Raw genomic sequence first — 22,094 nt, forward strand, 5'->3', positions numbered from 1 at the left:
TGGTTTTTGTTTGATTGGGTTTCTAAATAAAAAAAAAATGCACGCTATGCATCCTGGGTAGAATTTCTATGACACTGCTTTAGGCGCTTTTAATGACACAGAGCCTTGTGACGAACTTGGGAGTCAAGAAAAACTGCATTAATTCAAATAGATGCAAATCTCACCTGTAGCTTTCACCAACTGTGACAATCTCCACTTCACTATCAGTTGAGGTAACATTTATTTCTTCATTAGCAGTAACCTGGGGAGTGGAGGATGCTTCAATCACCACAACATCTTCATCAATACTTCCTGATGAGGAAAAAGGAAGAAGGAAGTTTGTATATTTCATCTATCTCAGAAGCTGTCATTATAAGAGACTGTTTTTTTACTAGACTTTAAATGCATGTAGGTAAATTTCACTGGGTATGTCAAAACTGTAAGTATAATTGTCAACTACACGACCTAGTTATTAAAGGTATCAATTCTGCTGGAAATGTTGGAGTAAAATAAACAGAGGCAGAAGATTGGAGGGAGTGGATATACAAGCTGACATTCTACCATGTATTGGAACAACCACAGTGAATTTTACTAGATTTAACACAACAAAATTCAGTCACTTAATATAAAAAAACCCCAAGCTTTCAAACTAGCAAAGCAGTTGTGGTTTGTTACCATTAATAGGTTTTTTTAATGTTTTTTGTAGATATTAAAGTCTCAAGGCTAAACAGTGGCAACAGGAGAAAATATTATGCACCAACTAATATGTGTTAATTTATTTTTACAACAAAATGAACCCCACAAATCTATAAACGTCTTTACACTTTCAATGGCATTCCCAATCATATATTAGAGGAAGTTAAAATGAAACTACCTATGGTAAAAAAACAACCACCGATACCCCACAAATACCAATTTAGAAATGAGTTTCGATAGGAAACAAGTTTCACTTCAGGAAGAATAACTACAGTTCCAGCCCATTACTCAGATGCATGGAAACACTTCTCTACAGATGTAACACTGACAGTGACAAATTTGAGCTACCTAGAATACTTAAATTGAGCTATGGATTATTCAATATAGGAACACCACAGGGCCAAAAGAACTAACTAAGTAAATGAGCTAGATTTCTTGAAGAAATCTGCAAAATTTCAAATGGCAGTTTGCTATTTCTAAGCTAAGCACTTCAAAGCATTTGCTCTCATTCAAGTGAATGCTTAGATCCTGTATGGACTGAATGTTCTCAGCTGCTCTACCCCATGGCAAGGCAAGGCAGATTATTTCTTCTTCTCTTTCCCCCTCCATCAACATTTTTGTGTGTTGAAAAAAACAAGTTGTACTCCTTGTTTTCCAATGGCCTTTATCTGTTTCTGGTCATACTTATCCCAGAGAGACTGGTGCCTGAAGCAATGCTTCCAGATACAGGTACTCACCAAATTCTCATTATTGGAAGTTATATGTGACAAAATTAATTCTCAGAACTTGAACATTTGGGGAAAGATTGAAAATATTAGTGTTTAACACATACAGCCACATGCTAAAATTTAAAACACAGAGAGGCCAAAATGTAATATTTAAACTAGTTAAACACTACATGTAAGACAGTGAAGGCATTTTACAATACACAATTTCACATGAGACAGACTGACCAAGCCACAAGTGAAAACAGAAGAGATTTAAAATAAGCAGTCACATCCCAGTGACAGAAATAGCTTAGAGTTACAAGTTTTCACCAGATCAAGCAAGGGCCTGCTGAGGTCTACAGCCTCTCTGCCAGCTGCAGGAAGCAAAATTATGCAGTCAGAGTAGAAAGTCCAGGCTACAATCTTTAAGTGAAAGCTCTCACACCACCCAGCACCCACAACAGTGTTACAGATGTCAGAGAGCACTTCCTTGTCCATTCATTGCTCATGGACAGCTGTCAGTAAGTGTGTCTAATGTGTTATTTAACTTGCTGGTACTTTGTACCTCATAGTAATTCAGCTTGAAATGGATAACATTTTACAAATAAATACCCTATTAGTGTTAACAAGTACTAATTTCTTCAACTTTCCAACTTCTTGAATTAGGTATAAGCAGTATGCCCTGCTCCCAAACCCTGGTAATACAGTTAGCATAGCTAACGCCATTCTGATGCACGCAGCCATTCTCTGTGACCGAGCAGGTCACGTACTCATTCTGTTCCCCCTCATTCTCAGGCTCTGAAGGTCCTGTGAAACAAGCAGACAACCCAAACATATTTCTTCTTCCCCTCCCTAACAGCCTCAGGATTCCTGGGCTCCAGGACTATTACTCCCCTCCTTGCGGTCCTTGAAGGTCTCAGGCACCCGGCCAACCAGGTGTTGTTGATCACCCTGTCACAGAGCAGGAAAGCTTAACAGCACACAGAGCACTGCTTATAAAATCACCAGTTACAAATCTTAAGTGGGAACATGGACCAGAACTGCTGCTGGACAGTGAGAACTGTGACCCCCAGTGGCCAGTGATACCTCCACCACTGGCTGCTTCCTCTGAGGACCGACTCACTCTTCTATACAATTTTTGAGTCTAATTATGATTGTTACATCGATGCAGCAAAACACATATCAAAATTTTACCTGATCTGCAGATGGTCCAGGTGATTAGAAATTTTAAGTTGTGTTATAAACTTTGTATTAAGCTATAGACTGTACTATATTGGTTCTGCTTGCAGAAATGTTGTTCCATTCTAATAATAAATTCTGTGCTATACTAATCGTAATATCCTGCTAAGAAAATAAATCTTTAATTGTCACTTTGATTTAGAGCCATCACCACTCTTACAAGGATCCCTACCAAAAAACCTGCTGGTCCCCTTGGCGTTGGGTCACACTTACTAGAAGATGACAGTTTTTCTGTACCTGAGACTTATTTGGAATGCACTTTCCAATAGCAGCAGTCCATAACGTGAGAAAATTTCAAAACCATACAAATTACTTGGGAGTCTGCACCCTGGTGGAAAAGACAGTAAACAGAATTGTCCGACTGTGAGCCATGATAATACAGGCTAATCCCACACTCTACTGACTGTTCTTAACCAAGCACATAAATCTTAGTTCTATCAGCAATACTACAGCAAGCCAATTCTGGAAGTAGCATCCTTACACCACAGAAAGCTGCATCAGCTACAGGGAAGTGCTGAAGTGAATTCCACGCTAACTTCTATTACAGTAGCTATTTAAAGCTCCAATTCACAGTAGCTAGATATAGCAACAGTGGTTAATGTCAACTGTCACAAAGCCAGGTGCTTCTTTCCTCACCTCTTTCCAGTTCTTCCTCAAGCCCTCTCTATGAAAAGGCATGATAAAAAGGATCTGTATTCACTTCCTTGTCCACTAATGCTGTTGTGACAAAAACTCTGAATTATGAGCTGCATCTGTCACCGTGAGAAAAGGAGTGAATATGCTGTAGTTTTAGGAGGGATTAAATAACTGAAAAATAATAAACTCTACTAACAGGCAACCCATTTCTACTTGATACATGTTTATCTCAAAACTGTTAAAATAATCTCAACATGAAGTGGTGGTATATGTTTAATATTTTCACCAGCCTCTGGCTTTTAAAACATTGGATGTCTACATTCAACATGTCTGGGAGACAGACAACATATACATTTGAGGAACCAAGAGGATGATACTGAATAAACTCAGTCTTATCTTTCTAAGCAGCTCTGAACAAAAACTGGAGCAGCTTCTCAACAGCTCTATACTCTGAAAGTAGAGGAAAAGCCTGTCTATCACTAGCTGCTAAAAAATATCAAAGTAACATGTCAGACCCTGAAGGGATTTAAAGTGCTATTAGGTGAACAATTCATGACAATGCAAAATTCTACCAGGTTTTTTTACATCAACACTTTAACATTTCCTGGGCTTCAGCTTCACTGCCAAATCAAGATTATGTGAAGCTAAAACCTTCTTCCAATTTTAACTTTGGCTAGATTTCACTCCACTGACTGGATGTCTCCAAATGGCACCCACAGCCCTTTAAATCCAAGCTGAAAACCAAATACCTGTTCAACCATATCAGAAAATATACATTATTACAGAGATCCAGTTACATGAAAAGTTGAAATTTTGCCACATTTGACAAGGAAAGTCAAAGAGGATTCTCTCTATAGGTGCATATACAGGTCCTCCAAGTACCAGAGAAAAGTTTCTGAGCTACCTAAAATCAAAATCTGCATTTCACAGCAAAACTGCTGCTGTTTGCACTCATTTTAACTGTACAACCAGCAGTCCTATTAAAAGCAACTGCTAAACATTCACACTAGCATACCCCTGAAAGCACCTGCACCTTCAACTGTAACTGTATTGTTAAACTGCATGACTGCTCTTACACTGTCCTCATGCCCTCAACTCTCCTTCTCCTCAGTGAGGTTCATCTGGTCATCCCAGATTTAATGACAGCTGCCTGTTATGGCAAACAGTTGGTAAAACAATCTAATTCCCAGGTGTCTGGATTTTGTACTTGTTCAATACTCTCCCACACCCAAAGCAGAGTTAGACCTTTCCTGATAGAAAAGGAGGAAAAAGCCTATATAGGTTGTTTGGGGTTTTTTTGGTAAAGGTTTTCTAAAAGAATTTGTTGGAAAAAAAAAGCCAACAAAAAACCCCACAAACAAAAAACATAAAAAACCCCACCACCTTCACCAACAACAAAAACCAAACAAACCCCAAAACCCCACACCAAACCACAAAAAAAAACACCACGAAACAAAAAAAAAAATGCCAAAAATCCCCATCCACATATCTAATTTTCCAAAGATTGCTAAGTTAATAACTACAAGAACTAACCCACTAAACACTCAGTTAGAAAAATCTATTACTGCCATTTCTTGCAGTAATCAGAAAGAAACATCCAGCACAGAATACACTAATTCTTTAAATGCCCTGTAACTTCAGGTAATCCTCAACATGCAAAGAAATATTTTGTGACACATCCTTAATACAAACTGCTGTTAAGTGGGCTACAAGACTAATCACATCTCTTTGATGCCTCCTTATTAAAAAAAATCAGTTATTACCGTATCTCCTTGCATTTTCTTTTCTGATTATTTTCCTCCTTTCTTTAGTCTGTCCTCTAGTACCTTTACATATATGCTGTTGGCCTTATACATTTAGCAGAAGTTCTTTGTCCTTCAGTATATTCTGGGACTTCAGCAGATGCATATGTAACCTTCACATGCCAATCTAGAGCAAAAAATTCTTCCCTAACATTACCAGGCTAGTGTAGCATTACTAGCAATACAACCCTTTCCTGCTATACAAGCACCATCCTGCTTGCTCAGTATACAGATAAGTTGCATAGCTATTTTTCCAGCTGGCCCCATTTCTGTCCCAATTAACTCAGTAACTAGAAATGCTTTATGTAACAGCAGAAGGCTACAGAAAGCGTTAATCACACTTCCATTTTTACTAAAAATAGAACACTCTTATATAGGAAGTCTGCTCAACTTCCTGTTTTATCTGCAATGTAAATAAAATGCTCAAAACCTTCCCATCAATAATATTTCCACTGGAAAAAGAAACAATACAGCATTCACATACTCTAAGCCAAAATTACTTCTCAGCTCACTGCAAGTGTTAGTCCTGAAGTACAGACAGCATAATATGCATTAAGATGTACCTTACTGCAGTTACAACTGATGTCAGTGTTTTAATCTAAAATAACTGCTGCAGCGCTAATAATTTTTTAAGTCATTGGACAATACACTTTTTCACATAACTACATGAAGCAAAGTGCAAGTTTCAGTCTTCCTACCCTCAAAATAGCCCTGAATTAGCAGAAGTTACCTTAACAGCCTGAATATTTACTGATTATTACACAATTTTTTTACAGAGATCTCTCTCCAAAAAGAATCTTTTGAAATGCCTTTGGAAAAAGGCCTAACAGAAATACATCAAGGGAAATAAAAGCACAGAAACTGTATTAACTGAATCTGTGTTAGCACAGGTAGTAGTTTTTAATAGCTCAAATAAATGATTTGACAATTCTCTCTTTAAATACATTTATCATGGTTAGAAATAGATGGTCACCTAAGAAGCCATAACCTACATTTTCTCATCTATATATACCAGTGCCATCATCGCATGCTGCACTGTGTTAATGGTTCTGCATCATCTCTCAGTTACATGAAACTCCATCCCCTCCAAAAATGAGAATAAACTATTAACTTGGGAACAGAAATGTAGTTTCCCACATTGTCTTTTAATATGAATGCATGCATACCCCCACACCTTAATTATTTACAAGTCATATCTTCAATATGCTTGAACATGCATGCCAAGTATAACTTTTTAGGCTTAAAAAAAATGACATTTCTCTCCCCACAAATATGCACAAAGATAATTAAGGCTCCGCAATCATTCTTCCGTTTCAGAATTATTTATGCAGCCTGTGTGTGTGTTTGGTTTGTTTGCTTTAACAACAGCAGCAACAATAATCACCCCGAAACAAAAGAAGAGCCCTGTCCTTGTATGTTATTTTTTCTCAGTTGAATGATCAGCACAGTCTGAGATATGGTTTCACTTTCTAAAAGACATATATCATAGGGCAAAACCCATGGCTGTGCAGGTTAACACTATGCTGTGTTCTACGCACCTGCTCTCTAAAAAGCTGAAATGATAAACAGAAGGCACAGCTACAACACTGTGAATACTGTGGGTCCCAGTCTTGGGACCACCTTTTACTTGGCAAATTTAAGATTATAAAGGTCCAAGCAAATTGGTAGATGGGGAAAAAAGAAAACCCCAAACCCAAACCAACAATTAAACAACATATTCCCACACCCTCCCAAAAAAAAAATCCAATCAAAAAACCCAAACACCCCCCCCCCCCCAAAAAACCCACTCCAAACATTCAAGTATGCCCTCATATACTGTGTCAAGACATACTAGAGAAACATCTGTGTAAGTCAACTGCAAGATTACTGCATCGAATTTATTGAGGTAAAACATTTGGTATATATTCAATACTTTTCACAACTTCAGAGCTTAGAATTTTCTACAACAATACTAAAGCTACTACCTTCAACTGAATCCTATTTCAGGTACTTATCACAATGACCAACTCCGCCCACCTCCCCCCAGTTTCTTTGTCAAGTGCAATTAATTAGGTTTTAGCAGATATCTCTACATTCTGAAACCAGAGAGAATTGTCATCCCCACAGTCAGTTAACAAAGCTATTGCAGCTAAGATTTTTAATACAACTCAACAGCTAAAAAAAAAAAATAAGGAACAACTCCACAGCATGTGACTGATCAGGTTCAGCAACCTTCCAGTACAGTGTTGAGAAATCATTAACTTTACCTATTAAAGATTCTAGCTTTGTTGTAATTTTACTGGAAGTTCTCAATATTTCTTTTCCCATCAAGAATTTATGTTCAGATTACTTGCAGTAAGTCTATTTGTAGTAGAACTTCTGTAAACACACAAGAACAACTGCTCCAAAGCACTCACAAACAAAGCATATTGTACATGAGGAACGCTCATTAATCAGAAGTACCTCAGGAATTGAGCTTTACCTGAAGGAACAGCTGTACTGTTCTGGTGGTTTTCACCAGGCGACACAAATAAGTCTTCCTCCCCTTCAGTAGATGAACTGGAAGAAGAATCACTAGTAATGTCATTTTCACTGGAACTGCTAGAGCTGGGCAGTAAAGCGTACTTTCTTCGAGCTAACACTTCTCGCTTTTTCCTCTGCATTAAAATTCGCTCTTTTTGGTTCTGTGTCCTCTGTGATGAACTTGTTTTCACAAATCTCTTCCTATACGGAAGTCTTCTTAAGGAACTGCTGTGGAAACATGGCCTTTTCATTAATAGCTCAGGTACAGAGTCTGCCTCAGTTCGAGGCCACTTTTGTGACCTTGCACTGTGAGTTCTACTCGTAGTATTCAACACTGCCTGAGGGTGTCTCACAGGAGCATCTTTTTCTTCATCAGATGTTACTGTGTCAGAGTCTCCAAAATGTAGGCTAGATGAAGGTGAAGAGATACAGTCACTAAAAGAAGAATCATTGTCTTCACTCTGTGTTTCTAGATGTTGTCTTAATCCTATGATTTTCTGGTTTTCCTTCTCAGGACAATTTTGAGTATATGAAGGACCAGCCTGCTGGCTCTTGCGTTTTTTTCGCACCACAACACTTTTGTCTTGGTCTGTACGGTTGCCATTCATGTCCTTTTGCTTTTGAGAATTGCCACATAAGTGAGAGAACTCATTCCCTACTTTACTAGCAATCATCTCAACTTCTGCAGGGAAGCTTTTGGCTGCCACAGTAGGCTCAGGGTTCAAGAGGATCCCCTTCAGACTCTCCTGTCTCTTTGGTGCATCAGAAGGAACTTCACTCTTCATATCCGCTTTTAGAGTATAAAGTATGTTACATTCAGGAGTCCATTTAGACATGGAAAGTTTAAAGAAAGGCCTAGAAATAAAAACAGATATGCATCAAGAAAACAAGCATCAGATTTTGATAGCAAAATTGAACTAAAAGACATTCATTGCTAAGACCAGCCCATTGTTGGGAAAAGCGAAACAGCAGTAACTGAAGTACGAATGTTTCATAATATTAAGATTACTGCTTGACAATGTAATTTTGAAGTAAAACAGAACTCTCATAACTTGCATTGAAGGCAAGTTCTTATAGCCATTGAAAACATCGTAATTTTCACAGAGAAAATGTATCCTGACTGCAAAACGTATGGACGATGTCCATTTTACAGGCTGCCACTTATAAAGTTACATAACTTTCAGCTAAACAACCATGAACTAAACTGCATGCTTAAATAGGGCCTACATCTCCCTCTATTGCTGCATGTATATGGATAGTAAATACCTGGAACACAACACATGGTACAGTATGGTGACAACTGAGCTACAAAAATCAGCTACTTAGAATTCATGGTTCTTTTCTGACATAAAAAGGAACAGAACAGGAGAGATTTTGAACCCTGTTATTTTTAAGGTAAAGTAATAGAAATCTATTACCTAGATTTTCTTTAAAAAAAAATAATAATCACACAAGAATAGTGCCATGTACAGAGCTATTTTCAGTCCATGTAATTTTAACTCTATCCTACAACAGAAACTGAGCATACCACATGTTCCCTCAATAGTTGGTAGCAGGCAAACTTCCCTCCCTGTCAAAATACTAGGCCGTCAACATACAACAGTGCAGCATTAACCTCAAAGATTGTTTCAAAGAAAAACTTTTGTACTGGCAGACTATTGAGACACACAGGCAACAGTAAGCTCTGTAAGATATTCACCTTCAATCTGCTTCATCTGGCATCTCTGCCTTCTGTTTAAAGTCCCCAAAGGAAACAACAAAAGAATTTGGTTCCCACTGTGATAAACCACTGAAGTACTCTTTACTGTAACTAATATCACATTTTGGGCCTCAGATGAGTAAGGTTATAGCACACATTTGACACTTGTACTACTTAAGCAGTCACGTGTTCCCTCTTTCCTCCCTCCCTCACCACTTGTTTGAAGGAACACCTCCTATGCTGTTCTAAAAGAGATGTTTATGCACTGAACCAGAATGTACAGCTGACCCACCTGAAAGATCAGTTTCCCAGCCAGATCAGACACCAATCCAATTCATCATGCAAGCATTCAAACAGCTACACCTGGCTTACAGCAGGTTGTGCTGAACCACCAGAAGGCTGCTCAAGAAAAATATACCCAAGTATACCTAATGTGGAAATGAGGATCTTTATGCAACACAGCTGGAATATGCATGAAGCCATAAAAAAGTCTAAGGTAGCAACAGCAAGATCTACGGCAAGTTAAGTAGCATTGCGTACTCAGGTCCATAATCTCCTGCCTGTACCTCTAAACTCTTCAAAATGCTAACATACTATTCTATCTGGTGCCAATATTTCAAGTTCTTTATTTTGTCACAGAATGAACCAATACAAGATTGAGAATACTCAGAGTCAAATCAGCATTTCTTATATTGTCTCACAAACTGGTGCTTTTAGGAGCAGCTGTGAGCTAGTTGTGCCTAACAGACCTTGAAGAATGACTTACCTCACTTTGTAACAGTTATAAACTGATGCATTCTCTCAGAGAGCCTGTGTTCTCAGCCATAAGCAACTAATTCAGTTCTTCAACTGATGCAATTGGGAACTAGAATTTAGCAAAAGGCACATAGGCTGCAATACTAACATGTAAAGAAGCATAAATTCACTGGATCTTTCTGGAGATCCAAGAGTCTTGTGGATCCTAGAACCTCTGCTGAAAAGATCCCTTTGAATGTTGTCACTAGAAATCCTACAAAACATTTGTAGCAATTACTGTTAAATGCGAAGCCTATACCCCATGGTAACTGAGAAAGTGGCGCTGGTTTCTACTGGAATTACAGCAGATGTTTTACATCAGCAAGTCAAAAGCTAACCACATCCATGTTGGACTAAACCTCCTCTTTTGGCAAATTAGTCCAACAACAGAACAGGTTCTTTCACTTCAAAGTAGGAAATATTTCTTCTTTTCAAGTGTTAAACAGAAGACTGGCATTCTGGACATACATATTTCATTGCAATCAGTTTTAGTGGAATGCACTATATAAGAATACCCACTTCTCTAGGACTGCATAAAAGCAGTTGTAAAATTGGGAAAAAAAATGGATTAAACTTAAGAGCGTAAGACATCTACACAGTAAACAAAGAAGCCTCCATTAAAGCTGTGAAATTCTACCTATCCTTCTCTGCTCCTGACAGCTCTGGAGAAAAATACCAGCTCTCCCGTGCTCCTCTCTGGGCATGTACTTAGCCTCAGACACACACACCATCTTTCTCTGGTAAAATTAAGTTCAAGACTTCCATTTTATACAATTTCTAACAAGCACTGCTTGTTCTTTGTGTGTCATAAGCACACAGAGAACAAGAAGTACACAGCCTTTTCCTCATCCTCACAAGGTCACCTTAAGGCAGTATTTTTGTTCTGTTATTTACACGCCACTGTTCTACAGAAATGCAACACTCAGTGTACGCAATCTATTCCACAGTCCAAGAGCAAGCCAGCCCCTCCTGCAGTAACACCATATTCCATCTCAAGTTTTAGAAAATCCACAAAATCTTTCGGCTTGGGGAGTGGGGGTTTGGGACAGTTTCCTATCTTTCTAACATGATAAATTAAGGGGCCAATTTTATTTAATTCTGAAGTTTTTTAAAGTAAGAAAAATCTGACCATTTTCTCATTAAGTGAGCACAATCAGGGGCTCATTAACAAAGGACTCAACCCACTGGAGTGCTCACTCACACACCCCCTTCTATTGTTAAACTCTGGTGTGGAAAACTTCAGTATGTAAATTCTGCATTCTGAATGGGATTATCTTTGTATAAATGCTGTTTACTTTAGCACAGAGGCAGCTGTGCTAAAATACAGATATTTAAGTTACAGCAAAAAAAAAAAAGGCAAAAAATTAACATTTTGAGAAACATCAGACTACTGTAAGATGACAAAACTCCTAAACCACCACACAGTGAAAACTAGTGCACTTGAAACACTATTTACTAGCTTAGTTTTATTCCAACAGGCAGCCTAGATATAACAGCCAGTTAACTCAAATGTTTTGTGTATCTGCACTGTTACAACCATGTAAAAAGTCTGCAGTAACTGAACTGAGTAATCAAGAACTCTTCAGTTTTGTTAACCAATACAGAGCCTGAAGAACTGCTAACTCACCAGAGAGCTGCTGGCTTCCAATTACAAATCACACAACTTACATGCAAGTACATTTTTTGAAGTGAAGGGTACCAATCAACAATGGCAAATAATTCATTCCTTCACTATTTGGAAATGATACGACAAAGCTTTGAACAAAAGATTTGACCAAAACAGACAGAAGCTCGAAGATGAGCTTACATTTAGCTGGATTCCAACCCACTGTATTTTCAGTGGTTAGGCGTTAAGACCCACACTACATATAAGTCCAATGCTTTTTATACAGAAGACAAACTTTAAGAGGGACTACAAAAATATTATGCAAATAATTAAGACTCATTAGAATGAGATCATCTGCTGTTAAACATTTAGAAGTTCCTATGTAATGTCCCTAATTAGAGCTCAAATTTTCCAAAAAGCAGCAAGATGCAGAAAGCTCAATAAGCATTAGTATTCCTCCTTCCTACTCAAAACATTTTGCCTATTAACCTACAGAATAAGGACTTCAAGAGGAAAAATTGGGTAGTATCTTCTTCTAAGCCAATAGGTCTCAATGAAGAGCTGTCAAGACAGCTACCTGAAAACTAGAGATAGATATTCTAACTGCCCCTCTAAACTGTGTAACTGCTCAGAATCATGAAGCATACATGACTTTTATTCATTCATGTCACAAATTAAATACCTTTGATATTAATCATGCCAAGACATACAGCAGTGCAATAAAATTTATGCAAACAGAGGAACTCTTTGAAATTCCTAAGTAAAAACTAGCTCAAAGTTTGAGATCTTTACAGCAGACAAGTTTATGATCACATACAAAAGTACATGAGTTACAAGAAGGAGCAAAGCATTTTGTCATTAAGAATGAATACCATTACTAGCATTCAAAAAGTAAGATAGCACTGAAACTCTGTAAGTGAAATGGTTCATTACACCATGAACCATTTGCTGTAAACTTGTTTGATGAGTACATGTAACCTAGTATATCATTACCTCAAAAATGTATTTTCAGTTACATTTTAAAATATGGTCAACTACCTTCACCAGCAAGAAATAACCTCCTTTTTAGGCGTCAGAAAGCACCATGATCAATTCTCTTGGCTACAGTATGTACACAGTGATTTGACACATGACCAGCCAACCACTTTGCAGAAGATGCCTCTCAACAACATGCTTCTTACATAACCCCAAATTACTGGTCTTTGTCCTGTTGGTGCAAAATACACACCTAAACACAGCTAGCCAAGCAGTTTGTTCAGCAAATAACCAGACTTCTAGCCAACTTGAGGAAAAGCAGTGAACAAAAAGGCTTCATTTACAAAGCAGTCTATTTCTCAATTTTCCCCATCTGTTCTCCTGCTTCTCTCTCATTACAAACACAGTAACCTCCCTTTGTTTGATGCACCCTCCACCACTCAGACCATAAACCCACTTACAGGCATTTCTGGTATCTGGTAGGGCTGAGCCTAGAAGCCAGCATAGACAAAACTGCTTCCCAACATGACAGCTCTCAAGACTACCAAGAGCTTCTGGAACGCACAGTCATGATAACCTCAGAGAGAACACTGCAGTTCTGCTTACATAAGACAATAGACCACTTACATACCCAACCCAACTGCCCACATACAAAATGCTACCAGGCAAGAGAGTATTTAAGACTGTCTCAGAAAGGAAGCTTCTATCAGCTGCATCTGTACTTCCTTTATTCAGTCTTAAGTTTTACTTTGCATATGTTCACTGAACTCATGATTAACTTTTAAAATTAATTCCCTTCCCTAATATGTAGCCTTTCTCAGATTTTACTTCTAATGTTATTTTTACTCTAACAAGCTAATACTGGTACTGTTATCTTAATGAGAAAATCTCACTGTTGGGTTCTGCAGAGAAATTTTATGTTGTGTATCCTATTCCTACCACAGTACTTTTTTTTTTTAACTGGCAAACACAGCTATCAAGAGCTCAAAGAATGGACCAGTGAATGAAAGTATTGCATAAGCTGTATTTTGGAACAATCATTTCTTTACTCTCATTAAAAAGATGCATTTTTTTTTTCTTTCAGCAAGGCTGTTTCATCAGGTAAATCAAGACACCAAGAAACAGGATAATGGAAAAAAGCTTATAATATTAGTACAAGACCTTCAGTAAAAGTATGATAACCCAAGTACTACTACTTCCCTTTCTCAAGGGCAGAGTGCCAAACAAGACTGATTCATGCATAACCCTGATGCAATGGATGTTGACAGAGGACTTAGAGCCATTTGAGAAGCGGCACCCTCAACACAATCCCATGAAGATCAAATCTCAGCCCTATCATGCCCTTTTTCCATTAAAAATAAGTGGCAGAACAGTTCACAAAAAGAAACCCCCTTGTTAGTCTAAATGGGCAGTCATGCCCTACTCATTTAATTTCTATCAAGCAGAGACAACCGGTACAATGCAGAGTAAGTAGCAAGTACCCAGATATCCAAATTCAGTTCCACTTACTGGCAAAACAAGTGCAGCCTTTGAAACCCTATTGCATTGTTCTTCATTTTTTGTTGTTCTTCATTTTTACCACATTATGAGACAAACAGTGCTTTTTTTTTAAAGCCCATTTTAACTACTAAATTTTAGCATACTATATATGTGTCTTTTAATCTTCGCCAGAAAGTAAGCAGTTGATGGTTAAAGATCTATGATTTTTTATAAAACAGCAACAACCAGAATGCAATCATAGAATCACAGAATCGTTAGGGTTGGAAAGGACCTTAAGATCATCTAGTTCCAACCCCCCTGCTGTGGGCAGGGACACCTTATGCTAAATCATATCACCCAAGGCCTCGTCCAACCTGGTCTTGAACACTGCCAGGGATGGAGCATTCACAACCTCCCTGGGCAACCTATTCCAGTGCCTCACCACCCTAACAGGAAAGAATTTCTTCCTTATATCCAACCTGAACTTCCCCTGTTTAAGTTTTAACCCATTACCCCTCGTCCTGTCACTACAGTCCCTAATGAAAAGTCCCTCCCCAGCATCCCTATAGGCCCCCTTCAGATACTGGAAGGCTGCTATGAGGTCTCCAAAACTCTATTATGTCTGCTTTGATATTATGTAGCATCAAACATGCCTTTACTCACAGAACAATGAGAAACACCATTGCAAACCACTCTGAATTTCCTGTTTGCTTTAATGCAGCTACAGTGATGACACACTCCAGATGTTTGAATGACAAAATTACCCAAGAATTCCAAGCAGAATACTTGTCTTTTGTCCTACAGAAAAGTACAGTATTTCAGAATAACATGCACAGTATTAGTTACTAACTGCATGATAATGTTCTGGAGACAGGTTTCTGCCTACGATCTCCCAAAGACACTCCTTGACATCAGCCCAGACAGAAAAGTTTGTCTGTGCTTCACAGAGGGGTGCTACCGTTACATCAGCCACAGCAATGCAAACAACCTTACTCACTCCCTACAGCCAATTCTAGGAATCCTCACTGAGTTGAAAAGTCTACTTTTAAGTAAAACAAGATTATTTCAAGTTCACCACTACTCTTACTAACCTTTGTAAAGGCATCTCAAAGATAAATCAGACCACAGTGACTGTACTGGAAAGCATTGTAACAAATAGTATCCACCCTCTTGGACAAGCAAAGCCTCCTTAATTTTACCTCTGTAAAAGAAAAAAAAAATTAAAAATAAAAAAAATCCCCAAGTCCTTCAAGATTTGTTTCCTCATGCATAAGTCAATTCAGACCAGTAAAATTACCTTGAAACAGAAACGCAAGGCCACCTACAGAAGCCTCTGTAATGCCGTGCTACCTCATGTCAGAGATTTACCACTGCTCCATTCTTACGGAGAGACTACAGAAAGTGCCTGCCTCTCACACCTTTTAACAGAATCCAGCACAGGACAGCTATAAACGGAAGAGCTCTTCCCTACGAGTGGATCTATGGCCTGGCTCCAGATGGAATAGACAGAATGCGCAGCTGGAAGCACCTCAGCTACATGAGTTGGCAGGCCAAGAGAACTCTGCACAGAGGCCTATGAGCAATTTAGTTCTCCCACAATACACTATGAATCAGCCCAAGACCATAAGGCACCCACAGAAATTCAAGCATCAATCATCAGTGAAGCATTAGCATGCACATACCCACCTGGGCAGGGAATCTGTTTGGCTTTGCACAATGGATGCAAGCAGGTGGATTTGACAAATGTGGTGCTCACAAGCACATTCTTCAGTCTAGACATTTCTTTGCTCTGACCTACAGTTAAACTCAGTTAACTACATTACCACTATGTAAATCATGATTTTAAGACATAAGCATTATGATTTGGCAATTAGGAATGTTTTGGCTTCAGTGAACTCCCAAGACAAACATGACTGCAATGAACTTGGGAATAAGGAGTTGTAGCTTTATGAAAAAAATTACAAAATACACTTCTTTTTTTATTGGTGCTTAAGATCTTAACTAGGAACTCTGCTTCCAGAGTCAGCTAAGGAAGTTCTGAGCTACACAGCCACCAAAAATAAGTTTAAAATTATTTCTTAGTCCCCCTGGCAGTTCTGACCTTTGAGGTACATGTAATTGTTCTTAATGCAGTGTCACTCTGCAAGCACTTCTAGATAAAGCAAAATAAGACAGGATCTTTGACACAACTGCTAACAAAAACCTTGCCAGCAAGAACTATGCAATTAACCATTAGGACAGTTTTATGCTGTTCTTCAGGAAGTAGGGGATATTGCAGATACTAAACTGAGTAGATCTATCAGTTTAAGAGGGAAGGACAGTGAAGCAGGACTTCCTCACACTTCACTGAGTAGAGCCAAGCAGCAGTGGGTAAAAGCAAACATTTTACCTGACAGCAGCCAAGTATCAGGATGGCATTTTATTGACAAAAAATATATCAAAGTCTCTTGCTAATAAAGTTGTGAGCCAACCTTCACCTGGTAAGGAAGTTTAATAAGAAGACATCATTTTAATTCACACGTAGTTACTTGTCCAAATAGTATAAACTATATAAAACATATAAAAAAGCAAAATAATCTTATAAGCAAAATTTCTGGGTTAGTGAAAGAAACGTTTTCCTTTCTTTCTTCCTTCTCCTCTGTTCCATTAGGGGTCTCTGTGAGGCCTGACATCAGCCAACAAAAAAGAACACTAATCTAAACTTAAGCCTGCAGGAAGTTCACTCCTGTAACCCTTTGGCTGCAGATACATTTTGTGTTTAAGAGCACTGTAGAATTTGGAAGCAATTGATCACTGTCATTTACAATGACAAACCTTAAGGGACTATGACTGGGAATAAGCATCCTATTCCTATGCTGTAATTGCGTCGTATATGACATTACTCAATATGCACACTTCTAAATCTCAACCTCACTGAGATGCAAACAGCTAAAGTGCTACGGATCTGGTGATAAAGCTGACTTAAAGGAGGTTGCGCATGGTTAAACCTGTTTGGAAATCTTTATACAACATCTGCTTATGGTAAATTCATCTCTGTACTACCTCCACTGTTTACATGTGAACTAAACCCATTCCTCATCCCGTCCCCCAGAGCCATATTTTTTCCATTTATTAAGCTGCCTGACATCTAAGCCTCCATAGCTCATCAGCTAGGGAGGGGGGCACTATTACCTGTATCTTTTCAAAAGACTATCCTCACCATTAGAGGAAATATAAACAACTGAAAGATTCTTCATTCGGGGAGGGGGGGAAAGGCAGTAACTGCTGTCAGCTAAATGTAACATTAACTGTACAATTAGCTGTCAGCTAATTGTAACATGGCCACCTGCACTGAAAGACAAGAGCGTTACAACCGATCTGGTTACATAGGCTTACAAAGTCATTAATTTAAAGATAAAACACAAGTCACAGATATGTTAAGATACACTCTTAATACACTTTAATAAAAGCCACTGCTTCATAAAGGACACATTTCTGAAAGGTCAGAATGTTCCCATCCACATTGTGAAAAGACATGTGAAATATGCATGAATACTAAGAGCTGTTGTTCACCCCCAAGCTCCCAATACTAGATGTAACCACAGCTGTAGCTGCCAAGGCTTCAATCGTCAAAACAAACAGACTTTTAAACACACAAGACTTCAAGAGTGTTAAAACAGGAAGTTTGGTGCCTTACACACTTTCATTTGACTAGAGTCAGATGCTAAATACGTGCATAGCCTTTTCTGTCTTATGAATTCAACAGGCCTTTTTATACTGTGGATGAGAGCACGAGACAGGTGACCAGAAGTCCATCCAGTGAACTAAGATCCTATCTTTCCCTATCAAGGCTTGCACATCAGCAAGAATACAAATTTGAATTTGTGATAATCTTGGCTAACAGTTTTTTGTTTGGGTTTTTCACCTTAGGTAGTCCCTCTAGCCAACAAAAAGATGACTAAAAGCTTTTAAATTGGTGAACTGCTTTGATAGAAACACTACAGGTATCTGAAATACAGAAAGCTTCCATTTTTAAGAGTGACAAAATATTCCAGTTCTTTAAATACTGGTTTTCCTCAAAAATGTTTGTACTAAATACCTAGAATTAATTTATCTTCGGAGTTTTCTACTGGTTACAAAAAAGCCAATGTAAGGCCTTTATTTCACCACCTGAAAACCTCATTTTCCTCTATTAGTTTACAATACAGATATTCCACCATAATAAATGCTACCTAGGTCTCTATGCCGAGCAGTCAGTTCTTCTATTAATTTTGTCAGATATTTGTTTCTGAATTAATTGCATTAAAATCAAGTAAAGTCAAGCTGCTCCAGCACAACCTTACCTCCTGGGTTATATTTTCTTTAGGAGAATTACTCGAGTACCAGGAATTAAGGGTATCATTTAATCAGCTAATGCAATCAGGCCTTCTGATTCCACAAAACCACTTCAAGCCACAGAAGAGCTTACTCAACACAAAAATTCCACAAATGTGTGCTCAGCTCTAATCACCAAAACACAGACACTTAAAGAAGTACACGGACCCTTAACACCTGCCCACTGCAGTGAGTTACAAACCCGGGTCCCCCCGGAGGATCCTGGCCTACATTTCTGAATGAACGCCGCTTCCTTATGAGGCAAAGAAACCCGACAATGATTTTATTTTTTTCAATATGGGGGAAGAAACAGGATCCCAACTTCGCAAGCACCACAAATGACGTTCTAAAATCCACTATTACGCACACGAATAAAACTCATTTCCGTAAAGGAGAATTTGTGACCAATTCTCAAGGAGTCAGCCAGCCCCGAGGAGTGCTGCGCTTCCCGCAGTGAGGACGCTGCTTTGTGCGCCAGCGAGGCACTCAAACACACAGAAACACCCCCCGCGAAGCGCCCCTCGCCGAGCTGCCCCGCGCCCCTCCGGCCGGCTCCGCGGGAGGGCAGGGGGCCCAACGCCCGCTGCCGGCCAGCCCAACCGACACGGGATAACGCCCCGCAGGACGCGGGCAGCACCGCGGCCCCGCCGCCCGCCGTACCTGAGACGATAAGGCCGAGGGGGAAACGGCGGGTACCGCCGGCGCCCTGCTCAGGGCCGGAGTGTGGGAAGCGGCCCGGCGGTCAGTCACAGGAACCAACAACGCCGGCTCAGGCCGCTGGCTCCGCTCGGCCGGTCCGCAGCCGCCGGGCCCGTTGACACGCCGCGCGGCGGGCGGCGTTTTGTTGTTGCGCAGCCCCCGCGACTACCGCCGCTCCCTCTCCAGCGCAGCGCGACGCTCGGCGCTGCTTTACAGCAGTCCGCAAAGCGCAGCCGCGCCGGCTCACGCCCCTCCTTCCGATAGGCGCCGCTCCCGGAGCAGCGCTCCCTGCCGGGCAGCAGGGATACTACAGCGCGAGGCTCCCCCGAGCCCCAGGTGCCCGGCACGGAACCGGCGTCCGCAGCGCTGCCCGGCCGCGGGTCACAGTGGCTGCTGTTGCCACGCCTCGCCTTTAGATCCCGTACGAAAGCAGCAGCCTCTACCCAGAGGTGTCTCTTCCCCTCGCCCCGCGGTGCCTGACGCTGCTGGGCTATACCCACTATGCCGCCCCGCGGCACTGCCTCGCTGTGTCACATCACTGCGCGTCCTTGGCCACCGCCAAGTCTGGCTCCAGGGACTGCAGTCCTGCTGCACCGTACTGCCTTCCCCGGAGCCAACAACAGGAACAGCGGCTAGGAAGCGCACGACAACCCGCATTTACTGTCTTTAGAAACAGAGACTAATTTGCATTTACTGCAGTAATGCACTTTCTGATTTAGGAACAGGTGAGCCTGCCTACTCTGCCACACTACCAATGTCAGCAGATCTTGTACGGAACTTCTCCAGCGCATAATGTGCCTTCTGCACATCAACCAAGTCCCACACCTCCCTAACAGCACAGTAAGCATCAGAGCTTTGTGGAGTCTCTCCATGTTTATTAACTTTGTAACTGCTCAAGTCTGCCAAAGGCCATGCTATCTTTGTGCTAGAGAAGACTGTTCATCAATGTTAGTGTACACATTCGGAATAGTACCAGCTTAAAACACCGCATAGAAGAGCGTTGTATACTCTCAGTGACAAACAGATACATAAACCCAAGATTTCGGAACAGAAAGTGCAGCCTGATCTTCCAGTAAATATCTTGCTCAGGCTGCACTGCCACCACAGTCAGCAGTACATAAGCGTTCTTGTTTTGGAGGAGCCAACCAACCTTCATGCATCATTATGAAAGAAGCGTTCATTGGGGAAAAAAAATGCATTTTGAGACTATTAATTGAATAAGTTTCCGAATGGAATTTCCTTAAAGCAAAAGTGGATGACATAACAGAAATTATTTCTCAAACAAGGTAAAAAAAGGGTTTAAGGAAAGACTGTTTCAACAAATACCTACTTCAAATAGAAATACCTTCAAAAGGACATACTTCTAAGGGCAGGAAAAAAAGATTGCTAAGCAAAGGAATAGCTGAATGTCAAAGCAGAAACAAAGTGCAAAATATGCTAGACCACATAAATTATACAAAAATAAACAAGTTTTTCGGCTTTATGTATAATGTGAGAGCACAGGAAAAAGTGAGACCCACATACAGCGAAGGCAAAAAAAGATCACAGGTGATTTCCTGTGGTTCCAGAAATAATAATACATTTCAGTTCTCAATAAAGGAAAAAATAGAGGTCATCCATCATTAACTTGTTACCTTTTCTACATAGGGTTTTTTTTTTGTTTTTGGTTGTTTATTTGTAGAATCAAGGAAATACAGTACCCCACATCCAGCCAATGACATTGGGCCACACAGGAAAAACACTGAAAGGGAAGAATAGGGATCAGTATAATGCTCAAAAGGACATGGCAACAGTTGGAAGAAGGTCCTATCATCTTCAACAGAGGTCACTAATGGCTTGACTGTGTAAGGTGTAAGGAATTTTAGTATTTTTTGTTAATGACTGGAACCAAAGTTGGAATAATAAAAATCTGCTGGGGGGAGGGGGGGGAGATAAGCCAATACATAGGAAGAACTGAATGACCCTGAAGACCAGACTAATTGGAGCAAGGTTAAAAAAAGTAGAGTGAAATGTAAAGAATGTGCACGTAAACATTGACTAAAAGTTTTGGGATATATTGGGTATTTGTCAGGTAGAAGGCAGCTGAGAACTTCAGCTGAGATGAGAACTTCAGCTGAGATGAGAACTTCAGCTGAGATGAGAACTTCAGCTGAGATGAGAACTTCAGCTGAGATGAGAACTTCAATAAATTCTGTAGTTAAGAAAATGACCAACAGCCAACACCATGATGTAGACATTAATAAGCAAACATGTCTGTACAGTATTTTAGTCTAAATATTTTTGGGGGGAGAGGTTTCAATGCTATTTTAATATAATTTGTTAAATTAAAATAAATAAATATTCTAAATATTAAAAATGTATATAAATAGAAAACGTTTATATATAATATATAAAATAATGTAATATAAAAATAATAAAAATTCAACAAAATAGAAAATATAAATAAAATATAAAATAATTTCTGATGTAGTCTTACAACTGCTTTATCCAGCTTTTTTCATATGTATCCGGGAAGATGAACTTTAATCTTAACAGGACACTCAAGGGCACATAGCATATGTGCAAGGAAGCTAATGAAATCTGGCTGGATTACCTTAAGAAATGAGACAGGAACATTTTCTGTAAACTGATCAGAGGCTAATACTAATTAAAAAAACCCCACATACGAACTAGTTATGTATTTACCAACTCTCTTAATAATCATTCTGAGTGCCAAAGATGACAGAAAGGTCATTCTTGGCAGAGAAAATATAGTCACTATGCTCACCTATTAAAAGACATACAGAGACCATCTCAAAAACAAAACACAAGGGGCTAAAGAGTGGCTAGAAATTTCAGTTCACAAATAAAAAGCAATGCAGGGTAAGTATAAATACTTAATTTTCTCATAGTGCCAGTCAGAGTGGCCACATAATCTGCAAATGCTT

At 39.5% G+C, this 22,094-nt stretch overlaps 1 protein-coding gene across 11 annotated transcripts in view; it reads right to left on the reverse strand.

Annotated features, from left to right (window-relative positions):
• The window catches only part of RNF111 (ring finger protein 111), a 52,930-nt gene that overhangs the window by 23,921 nt on the left and 6,915 nt on the right, over nt 1–22,094 (reverse strand). For 8 of the 11 annotated variants that reach the window (XM_062627368.1, XM_062627343.1, XM_062627326.1 and 5 more), the window contains 2 exons: nt 7,521–8,416; nt 165–291 (listed from right to left, as the gene is read on the reverse strand). In XM_062627368.1, the coding sequence (XP_062483352.1) occupies nt 165–291; nt 7,521–8,416 (1,023 nt within the window). Of the gene's footprint in view, nt 1–164; nt 292–7,520; nt 8,417–15,206; nt 15,320–18,835; nt 19,077–19,128; nt 19,404–22,094 lie in introns of those variants that run through there. The other 3 variants (XM_062627352.1, XM_062627362.1, XM_062627333.1) reach the window with 3 other exon arrangements.

Source organism: Pezoporus occidentalis, unplaced genomic scaffold (assembly GCF_034315485.1).
Source record: "Pezoporus occidentalis ecotype Australia unplaced genomic scaffold, CSIRO_AGI_Poc_V1 ctg11, whole genome shotgun sequence".
In the NCBI taxonomy this organism is placed as follows: domain Eukaryota; kingdom Metazoa; phylum Chordata; class Aves; order Psittaciformes; family Psittacidae; genus Pezoporus; species Pezoporus occidentalis.